At 32.7% G+C, this 11,846-nt stretch overlaps 1 protein-coding gene across 1 annotated transcript; it reads left to right on the top strand.

Annotated features, from left to right (window-relative positions):
• The first annotated feature begins 1,428 nt into the window (after positions 1-1,428).
• LOC133194429 (uncharacterized) lies at positions 1,429-4,933 on the top strand. The gene is made up of 4 exons (XM_061330388.1): positions 1,429-1,491; positions 1,850-1,922; positions 2,652-2,848; positions 4,572-4,933. Exons 1-4 carry the CDS (start codon positions 1,440-1,442, stop codon positions 4,601-4,603), a joined length of 354 nt encoding a protein of 117 aa, XP_061186372.1. The 5' UTR covers positions 1,429-1,439; the 3' UTR covers positions 4,604-4,933.
• The last annotated feature ends 6,913 nt before the right edge of the window (positions 4,934-11,846 follow it).

The following is an 11,846-nucleotide window of genomic DNA, read 5'->3' as shown; positions in this document are numbered from 1 at the left end:
TCATTTCGTAAGTTCTATGGTCGATACAATGACCTTGTCAGCAAATAAAATCTATCACTAAGTCAAATGCTGACTGATGTTTTTCATACTTCCTGGTAGTTGTTAGACCATTTATATTATTTACACACTGAATTATCGACAGATTTTCCTGTTATTTCCCTGTCATGATAAGGACACAGCAGGTGTGACCGGTCGGCAGAGGGTGTTCACTCCTCCATGGCACCTGATCCCACCTCTTTGTTTCAGAGGTTTCAGAGATGTTTGCTCTGCTCACCATATTTCATTGGCAAGTTTTGATTACTTAATGTGTTATAGCACCTTTCTTAATAGAGGGAAATTCAAAATTAATTCCAAGTCTGCTGAAGGATGAACACATCCATACATCAAGATGTGTGCAAGTACCCATTGGGGAGGGGGGTCTTGGGCAGTATTGGTCGTGGAACAGTTGACTTGTTTTGCTTCCCCCAATGTGTGGGGTGACTGCAATCTGTGCCAGCTTGCAGCCATGTGGCGTCTGCGCACACCAAGTCAACTGATAACTGAATATTTGTGTGAAACTTGTACTGAACTGTCACCTTGTTGATATGCTAATGCTAGTGTAAACTAAGCTAATAAGCTTACTCTTGGTGACAGTGATATATACTTTAGAGCTGTAATATATAGTACAAGTTTGAAATATGAAAAAGTTTGATATTTGAAGTTTGAGATGTTTGATCTATGAAGTTTGAGATAATTGATATATATTATGTACAAGATTTCATATGTGAAGTTGATATGATTGATATTTGAAGTTTGAGATATGACTTTGATTTTGAACAGTTTGTATGTTGATTTTGAACAGTTTGTATGTGTGCTGACCCTCCGCGGTAAACCCGGGACGGTTGGAATTTGAAACACACATGGTGTTTGAATTTGGTGGGATTGCCCAGTTGAAATGGCATCCCACAATGTTTGTATTTTCTTGTGCCACGGCCAATACTCGCCACAATAAATAAGTATAAATTCTACACTGAGTTTTGTGTCATTTTCTCTGTATAAATAAATGATATTTTTTTTGCTATCTTATACTTAAATACACATATTGGCAAACTAAGGAGATGTAAATCTTTTATACCTAAAAAATAATATTATTAACGATTAATTGACTCGACGCTTAATAACATACAAACTAGGTGTAATTCATTCAAAGCACTATACGTAATTAAAATTAAAAAAAAAGACAGAAATAGAAACAGAGACAAATATGACATTTAAAAACCTTCTTTCAATTCAAAATAAAACTGGTCTATCTAAACAAGTTTAAATATCTCATCGCCGTTTTGGCAGATGGTTTACGCACACCCCTCTTTTGTTTTTAGATGTAGCGTGAACTGAATTTGTTAGTCTAAAAGGCTTGCTTTGGTCTATTGTGACATTTTTACCTTTATTTGAAAAGAATCATGGCCGTCTTGAGTTTAATTTTCGGAATATACACATCGTGTTTTCTATTTGGTGAGTTACGTCTTTAGTAACAACGATATTAAAATCCATTTTTAAATTTAACTTATGGATGTGATCATGATATTTGTATTCTTCTTTACACGTTGGTGAAAGTTTATAAGTATTCCAAAACAATTGAAGAGCACTAGTAGAATTTTCTGATACATGTTTATAACTGTTTCATTCTAAGATCACTTTAAAATAGCTATAAAGGACTTTGATATATTTACGTGTATGTTCATATAAAGATAAATCTAAAGGTCATATACAAGTATTTGATGCTGATTTGAACAGTACTAGTTGTATCTTTTTTCTATTTTAAAAAACGGCCAAGGAATTAAAATGATGAATGATTTTTTTTAAATTTTAGGTTTCACAGAATGCAGCCATGATAAATACTGCTACTACTCCATTGCTTACTTATATTATTGTGAAGACAAATGGTAAATATTTGATAATGTTCACATTTGTTAACGCTTATCTTTTAGGAACTAATACATGTACAGTGTTAATGCAAAAAAGTGCGCAATCGCAACATCTCTAGGCTTTAATTCCACGTTTGCAGAAAATGACCGAGAAGTTGGAGAAATAGGATGATCTCAAACGTATTTCTGTACTGTTTATAACATCAGTTAAAACTGAGTGCTCTCGAATTCAAAGTAAATGTAACCTCAATTTTATCAAATATTTTATGAATTCCCGTTTTCCCTTAGAATTATGCAATATTATACACATATACTGATTTTTGATTAGCAATAAATCTTAAAAAACCTGAAACTCATTCTCAGTGTCTAAATAATAGCAACTGAAATGTCAATTCTCTCAGTTACAGACAATGAGGCTTAAAAATTCTTTGAACATTAAAAATACTCTTACATATCATGATGAAATTTCATGAAACATATAAATTTTTATGCAACATCTATCATGCAAAATCTATGGACTTATCTTATAAATAAAATAAACTACATGTGTATTTACATAACCTCATAATATACTATCCCCTGATTGTTCTTATGTATCAGACATCATCGTGTTTATGAACTATATAATAACGTACAATTTGTAGTATTTTTGAAAGATTTCGCTTTCAAAGAACATATTTGCATTTAAGTATTGATATTGGATTGAAATTTGACGATTATAACAAGAAGAATTCTGGTTTTCATTAGCGAAAATGAGCTGGAGACTGGAGCTCTGATAGGAAGTATCTTCGGGGGAATTTTCGGACTTGCCATAATCATTGGAATAACTATTTGCGTCTCGATCAATATCTACAACAAACGGAAGACGAATGTCCAACCCCACAATGGAGCCATTATTTACCATTCTCACACTCTCCCCCACCCACAAGGAACCGTCCACCACAGTAAGTTAAATTTTGTACTTATAATTACATATCCGTTTAACTGATATCACACTAAGTCAAATTCTGTGTTTATAACACGGTAGCCTAGTGGTAGGGTGTTCGCTTCGTGATCGGGAGATCCAGGTTCGAACCTAAGACGTAAACATAAGTAGTGACTGTTCCTTCACCAAGCACCCGGAACTAGAAGTAAAAGTCTAAGGTCTTTATGAGACCTTAAAAACTGAGATCCCGTGTCACGGTAGGCGTTGGTACGATAAAGAACTCTCACTGCCCAATGGCCCCGAGTGCCGAGTATAGGTAATTGAAGCCCTTCACCGTATATGGTGACGTTTGTATATGAGTGAAAAAATCTCTAATGGAACGTAAAACAACATACATACAATCTATCAATCAATCACTAAGTCAAGTTCTATGTTTATAATTACATTACTGTTAGACTTATATAACAGTAAGTCAAATTCTGTATTTATAACCACACTACTATTTGACTTATACAGAAGGAAAAAAAATGCTTGAATACACAGAAATGATTTGAAACAATGCAAAAATTCTCGAGATTTTCTTATGACTGAAAAATCAGATACTTTAAGTCTTCTGTACATGTAACCTCAAGTAAACCTGTTTGACTTGTTCATTATGGAAAACGTGTATAAAGATATTTCGATGTTTTGGAATAATAGGAAAAAAACTTATTTTCTGAATTTGGAAAATAGGAGATTTCTTTAAAGTCTACTCAAAGCGTAAATTTTCTGACATTTTTTCAATCAAAGGTTCATGATTTTTGATTTTATGTGGCAATACCACCTACGGATGGGTTTATATCTCTCAAGAAATTCAATACGAATAGCATGCTCAACCTACCAACATTTTCTAAAACGAGGCAAGCTATTGACTGACGTTTTTCATACTAATTGTTAGGCCATTATCTAACACGAATTGTCTACGGATTTTTCCATTTGCCCGATCATGACAATGAGAATACTACGATTGTGACAGGTCAAAAGGGGATGCTTACTCCTCCAGGGCACCTGATCCCACCTCTGATGTTTTTTAGAGGTCTGTGTTTGCTCTGCTCCTGATTTGTATTGTTTCAATGGATTTTGCGCTTGATTATTGTTTGTCATCTCCATATCTCATACTTTAAGAGATAATTTTAAAATCCATGTAAAACTTGAAAAATACGGAATAAATCTAATATGAGTAGCAGTAATTCTAAAAGATTTGCCAGTTAAAGAAATACCTTGCTTACTTAATATAAAAAAATCATCAAATGGTGAAGGTCCGATTAAAACTTCATATGCATAAACATTTTTAACTAAGCAAACTTTTACGCATTTGCATCAACAAACAATGATATCATCATTAGAAATATAGTACCCTTATCTTTTTCATGCAGTGTACAGTGTATATGTTTTGGTACATAATAATGGACATATAAATATAAGTAAAATGTTTAAATGCCTTATACATAGTACAATCCATGATTTTCAATTTGGTTAGGAGGGGGGGGGGGATTATTTTATGCTTATTTTATGCTTAAGAAAAGTAGAGAGGAAATATCGCCCGTTAATGAACGGTTATGCAGTTATGCTATACATATGAAATAAAATAAGTTTAATTCAAAATGAATTACTTTTTTCTTTTTTTGTATAGAAATAATGTTAACCAGATTAAAATGAAAGGGAAAACACTACAGTAATACAGTTTTTCCCTATATTTCTAGGCATTGCAACCCAACAAACCTTTAGATATTGATGTTCGGCAAAGGATAGCACCAGCAAATATGAATCTATCAAGGAAAGAATCAAGTCTTTTTTGTCATACAGAACAGTCTTCTTCCATTTGAGTTAACATTGTACTTAATTACTACCATAGAGAAATAAAGAACAAAAGACATTTTTCAATAGCAAGTTAGAATTTACTAACTATAGATAAAATACTTTGACAGAAATGATGCTAAATTCATTGCTAAATTGTGAGTTATATATGTTTGTGTCTTATAAATGTGTACAATCTTACATAAATAATTATAGCAAGAAAAATATTCAAAATCTTTTGATTTGCAGCTTGTTTTGTCTTTTAAGTGTGTCGGTGTTTTATTGATATGCTGTATATAATTACAAATATTCTGTAAGTATTATGCATATATATTGTTTGTTGCAATTGAAGATTTTATCTGTTTAAATGTTTCGAAGCTGTATAAGGTATTTCTTTTGAAATATCTGAAGCTATAAATCTGTTGTATTTATTGTGCTGTTTGTCACGGGTCATTAAATAAAAATGAGAACCTTATGGGTGTAAAATTATAACAGAGATCACAGAATAAGCCCGGTTTGTCTATAGTTGTATGACTCATAGATTTCTTCCGGGTACGCAGAAACGATTGCCTTTCGAAGCTTAATTCCTTCGAATTCTTTGCTTGTATGAGGGTAGGCTGTAGTATGCAAGAAACAGCTGGATGAACTTATCTACGATGTTCATTATGAAAATGCTGAATTAATTTTATTTTCATTGCAATTTTGAAACAAGATATATATCCCGGTAGATTTTTCTTGAGTTTCCATGTGAAGCATTGCTTCCCAAAATAGGGCCTTAATCTCCGTGGACTGTATTTGGAAATCTTTATTATGTGGAAAAAATTCCACAGTGATCTTGCTTTTCATGGTCCACTTGTTTTTAAAAAGATATTTTCTGAAAATTTTTTTCCTTAATACTTTATCCTTCTGTTGTTACCGAATCATTCCTCTTGTGGCGACGACTTGATCTAATATAAATCAACATTCTGTGGGGATGTTTGCAGTTAATGGGAATAGATTCCTCCATTTGTAATCTTTCTATAACTCTGATCCCTCATTGTTACTTCATAGTAGTCCCCAAATTCATGATTTGCGGAATTAGAATTTATACTTATTTATACTTATTATACATGCTTAACCTCTGTGTGATTATGTTTTTACCCCTTTCTAAAGATTACCAATGTTAAAGATATCTTCTTTTATATTCATTCGAGGAATATTTGTTGGACCCAACATAATCCCTTGGACTATAATCACAAATCTCATTCTACTCTACAAGGGGACTTTCATATAATTAAGATGTATGTGGTCCTGCTGTTAAAGAGAATAATACTTGTGTTTTTTTTTCTATAACCCCCCAAAAAAAATCTTTGATTCTAATGACCACTACATGTACCTAGCCCTTGTGACTATGATTGTAGCAAATCTGAATCAACACTACTTTGAATTGGAAGATATTATAAAAAACTGCTTATGCTTTCCTTTCTGTTTTATCTTTTCTGAGTAAGTGGTTTTCGAGAAGTTTTTGAATTTTCACTGTAATTAAACATTCTTAAAAAAGGACTGTTGCCTTCTACTTAAACAAACTTGGTCCTCCTTATAAAAAGACGTTTTTTCCACCTTTGAATGACATGACAACAGTTGTTATGGAGAATTCAAAATTAGTAGATAGAGTTAATTGGCGATAGAAGATTAGAAGGGCAGATCAAAGCTCTCGAACTTTAGTATACCGGTAGTTCGAGATAAGGTAAATATTGTCTTATATTAGCCATATTTTCTCGTATTGTTAAAACTGATTGGATCTGCTTTAAACTATTGATGTCAAAGCATGATACGGTCTATGGCATCCGTTCTGCAACTTATGTAGACGAGTTTATCTATTGAAATGTCTTGAAAGAACATTTAGATATCCTTAAAATTACTTATAACAATAAACCTTTTGTTCTATCTGTATTGTTTTGCATAGCTCTTTAAAAATCAGAACCGCTTGCTAACTTGTTGAAGAATTGATCGTGTGTATTTTAATTTTCGGTAGGTTACACTCAAATATTAACAGGAACCGTTCAATACACATAATTTGAAAAATGGAGTCGTATGTAAGAATTGGACACATTTTTCTGTTTGCTGTTTTTGTTGGTAAGATTTAATTTCAATATATTTAAACCAAAATAAAAAATGCTATTGTAATACTTTTTATCTAGTAAGAAATATTCCCCTTTTGTTTGTGTTTAGTTTTGTTGTTGTTTCTCTTCCCTTCTCTTCCTCTTTCATTTTCGTTTTCTTTCATTCAAAATGATTTATTAGGAATATGTCTTTTTTTTGAAAACTTCGAAATTAAAAAATATCTGCTGCTTAAGCTTATCAATGAAACGTCCGGGAATTCGCATTCACTATCGATATTTGCTTATACCGGTGGCAAATTAAATTAAAGCAGGCTTATGTATTTTCCTCGACAAACATTATTCCTTAGCAGTGCATAGCGAAATATACTGAATATTTTGATGTCAATTCCAAACTTGCATTACATTGTATTTGCTATATTATGAATCACATGATTTTGTTTTGTTTTCTTTTTAGGACTCTGTCATGGCAAATATTGCTATTATGATATGAATTTCGGGGCATTTTACTGTAAACAGGACTGCACGTACGTCATTACAGTAATTAAAAAAAAATATTGAGTTTACTCAAACATTTTCAGGTCTACCTTAGCATTATATTTACTGTTGAGGTGTCCATTGATTTGTGATTGTTGATTTGAATTATAAAGCTTAAAGTCAAAATGAATTAATTTCTTTCTCCAGAAAACGTTTTTGTAGAGACATATTCTGTTAATCGATTTTTTCTCTATAAAATAATATATCTTTTTTTCTTGTACATATATTGAATCTGTTTTATAATTAAACAGTGATGGCACCAGCATTGTCGGCGGAGTTGTGGGCGGGGTGTTGGCCGTTGCCATAGTAATCGGAATAACAGTGTGTGTTTCTGTACACCTGAAATTTAAGCAACACGGGGATAGTCCACATCAGAATAATGGAGCGCCACAACAGCGTCCAAACACCATTCCCCCTCTTCATGCTACGAATTCAAGTAAAATTTCATAATTACGTGATGTCATATATATTTATGAAGACTATAATGTGTAGACAGCCCTCCCCCACTCCCCCCTCCTTCAATGTTAAACCCCGGGATTGTTGGACTTTTTGACAAACGTAATATGAATATTTATAAGAATTATTTTATCAAGTATACCATTGAAGAAATCTGGGTATCACCCCCCCCCCCCCAAAAAAAAAAATGTTTCATACAGAGAACATATAAGATGTTACGTAAAGTATTTTTTGATTGAAGAAGTTGTTTCGGATTTTCCTAGATTATTCCTATGGTATATTTCGTTAAAGAAAATTCAAGAAGCCCAAAAGCTTAAACTCAAGAAGGGGGGGGGGGGTTGTACCCACAATTTTCTGTGATGTTTATAAATAACATACATATATCTAATATTTATTTTAAAAAATATACATATGTCGTCGGATACCCTTCATACTTTATAGTCCAGGGACCTGTTTTACAAAAGAATTTACGACTAAGACCAAAAAAAAAAAAAAAAATAGTTGATTGCAAAATTTTGTAAAGTTGGTGATTCTGTTTGAAATTGCTAGCATAAAAATGTACTGTTAGTTTCTTTTTTTTTTTTTTTTAAATTAAATTATTTTCAAATAAATGTAAAATAGAAAGAAATAAGCAAAATTAAATTTTGGTCCCTGTCGTAAGTTCTTTTGTAAAACGGGCCCCAGCTGGACTATAAAGTATGAAGGGCCTCCGACGACATATGTATATTTTTTAAAATAAATATTAGATACACGCATCATTAATTAAGATTAAAGCCCTGCCACTTGTCCACTTGTTGATTTTATTAGGCGTGAGATTAATATCATTTAACAATAATACTTTGTATACCTAGATAAGGGAAACAATTTACATCGACTTCGGTTTAGTATTCTCGTGATGTTTTTTTGTAATTACATTTTCACGGGTTTTGTGTTCCTTCAGATTAATTAAAATTCATATAATCTTAAAAGACTATACTTTATATAAATAAAATACAAATACAATTTCATACAAAACAATACAAAACCAAATTTTTTTTTTTTTTTTTTTTTATAAATATTTGTAGATAATGGTCCCCCACCTGCGTACATGTACCAGGAACCCACTGGGACACGACAGACCGGGACACATGCTTACATGTAAATCTGCCAAATCACGAGGATGTTGACGATTTAAAATTGTGCCTTCGCTTTTTGCTGGAAATTGGCCAAATGTATATGATTTAGTTTTATATACCTGAATTGCGGTTTTTCAATCAAATTTGAACATTCCATGCACAGATGTATCTCAGCTTGAAACATTTTCATAAAGAAAAGCTTATCAATAACGACAAAAAAAAAAAAAAAAAAAAAAAAAAAAAAAAAAAAAATCCTTAAACAGACATTTCTCTTTTTTAAAAGGTATTATATACCCCTTCATACTGCAGAAAAACCTAACATTATTAAATGATCTTAACTACTAGTATTTTAAATTATGCACTTCCTCTTTATTTATATATATGTTATTTATACAGTATGTTTGTACTCACTTCCAATAAGTTATGAATTTAAAATCTCTGCAACTTAATAGCCTTAAGTGCACTTCGGCAATTATAACCGCAAACTTGAGAAGAATTTGCTTTTGAGACTTGAATGTCAGACGCACTTGTTCCTGTTTTCCCTTTGCCTTTGTAACTATGAGTCATCATTTGAAGAAAAAATCATAGTCAACAAAGTCTAGCTAAGAATGGAAAGCTTTTGAGAAGTATTGTTAATTGCACTGGAAATTCTGCTAATAAGTTACTACAAAGAAACAAAGTATCACAAAATGATACACAAGTCAATTGATAACTCAAAAGGAACTAATATAATGACTGAATTGTCATTGAAATGATTATGCCTTCATGTCAACTTTGATAAACATTTTTGCTTGCCACAGTATAAACCGAAGCGTCTTCTTTCTGCCCATGTAAATATGTTCCAAGTACAATTATTTTGATATTTCCATCAGACGCCTAAGTTTTGAATAAATGTAGATTCTTCATTTTTGATGAACACTGAATTTCATTGTTATTTTTGTGGATGTGCCAGACGAAATTCTTTGATCATTAAAGTAAGAATTTTAATAATGACATATTTAGTCAACGTACATGTAACTGTCAACGAATACTTATGTCAACAAATTCGTGTTTTTTTTGTTTTTTTTTGTTTTCTCCAAAAGCACGAAATTTTATCCCCACGAAAATTAAGAATCCACCGTAGTCTACATAAGAATTAAAAGTATTCAAAGAATGAGGGGACATTACACCCTATTTTGAGTCTTTCTACCAAGCTCTAAATAAATAGAACCCAAAATATTTTACAAAGAATTGAAAGATCGACATGTTGATATAAGGTAGGAAGGGATGACTGCACATAACGCCAGGTTTAGAGTTTTTTTGGTTGCTCCTGTTGCTTTTATATCTTAACCTTATTTCACTTTTGTATAATTGTAAAAGAATTCTGTCAATTTGGAACCAAAATTAAATGTTAAAATGATTCTAAACTCTGATACAATAAAATGATTCAATGTTTTTGTCCCTACTGCTTTCCAAATACAGAGAATTTATACTTACCTACACTTGATTGAACATTAGGTATGCATGAGAGGTGGAGCTAACATTGTAAGAATAGGTCTAGAATAAGACTAGAAAAATAACAATGACATGTTTGAAAAAAAGAACGTGGTCACTCTTTCCCATCTCCCTTTCCATTCTGTATGGCACAAATACACTACTGACAAAGGTTTTAAAACGAAATTAACAATATGAGCACGCCGATACAATTAAAGGAGATATTATATTAATGCCAGATGACTTAACGTGTTCGAACACAATGTTCTAGTTAGTACAATATATGTAACCTTACAAGTCACGTGACGGAATTTAGTATTCACAAAGTTACCTGAGGTAAGAAATCACGTGGTGAATTATAATATTCAACATATCACAACCCTTGGTTACGACACACACACACACACACACACACACACAGAGAGAGAGAGAGAGAGAGAGAGAGAGAGAGAGAGAGAGAGAGAGAGAGAGAGAGAGAATGCAAGAAGCAGTTTTTTCTCTTTTTAACCATGATAAAATGTTTATGTGTTAATCTCCTTTTGACACATCATTATTTATGCAAATATTCAGCTACCGTTAAACGTATAACAACAGATAAACATGCGCTGACCATGTATGAAGTCAGTAAAAACGTGGGCGTTCTCATTATCGAACGGAGATTAAAGAAATTGTGATGACCCTTGCCTTTGAAAACAGATTTGAACTTCGTAAATACACACTTCTATGTTATGTAATTACATAAAGTTGTAGACTGAATGTTGACCATTCTTGCAATTAAAGAAAAAAGCTTATTTTTTCGCAAATTTCGCATGTCCTTAAGTGTAGTCATCCTCTTTACCAAAGCAATGCCTGGTTTTATGAATCAAAATTTTAGCCACAATACATTAGTGTCGCCGTCCGGAATTTGACATCTATCCGGATTGGTTTTTAGGTCACCTACGCAATATCAATTGGAGGTCTATCGATCAGTGCCAGGTCAGCAGCCTCTCTCTTTTAAAATTCGAACATGTTTATGTTAATAGTTTTAATTACAACAATAACAGCGATGTAAACATCTAACTGAAAGATTTCGTTTACTTAGTTAATATTATGAGGACCTACACAATTATAACACAGTGATTACAACAGGTTTAATTTGCTCAAGACCTTTCAAGGTAGCTCAGTCGGTAGAGCGCTCGCTCAGTGATCGGGAGGTCGTGAGTTCGAATCTCGGCCGCGACTGACCTAAGTCGATTAAAAACTGCGTAGCAACTGTTCCTTTCCCATGCGCTCGGCACTTCGAAGTGAAAGTTGCGGGTTCTTCGGATGAGACCTTAAAACCGAGGTCCCGTGTCACGGCAGGCGTTGGCACGATCAAGATCCCTCACTGCTCAATGGCGAGTAAAGGTCAAAATTTGAAGCCCTTCACCGCTATATGGTGACGTCTCTATATGAGTGAAAAATTCTCGAATGGGACGTTAAACAACATACAATCAATCAAATAATTTGCTCAATTCTGCAA

The sequence above is a fragment of the Saccostrea echinata genome, unplaced genomic scaffold (assembly GCF_033153115.1).
Source record: "Saccostrea echinata isolate AGI-Se365-2 ecotype Australia unplaced genomic scaffold, CSIRO_AGI_Sech_v1 ptg000029l, whole genome shotgun sequence".
Classification (NCBI taxonomy): Eukaryota; Metazoa; Mollusca; class Bivalvia; order Ostreida; family Ostreidae; genus Saccostrea; species Saccostrea echinata.
Note: the sequence above shows the minus strand (reverse complement) of the source record. Positions and strands in the feature narration are given on the sequence as shown.

Coding starts and splice junctions, on each gene's coding strand:
- LOC133194429 (XM_061330388.1), top strand. CDS start 1,440: ATGGCCGTCTTGAGTTTAATTTTCGGAATATACACATCGTGTTTTCTA. Junction 1,492..1,849: donor CACATCGTGTTTTCTATTTG/GTGAGTTACGTC, acceptor TTTAAATTTTAG/GTTTCACAGAATGCAGCCAT. Junction 2,849..4,571: donor ACAAGGAACCGTCCACCACA/GTAAGTTAAATT, acceptor CTATATTTCTAG/GCATTGCAACCCAACAAACC.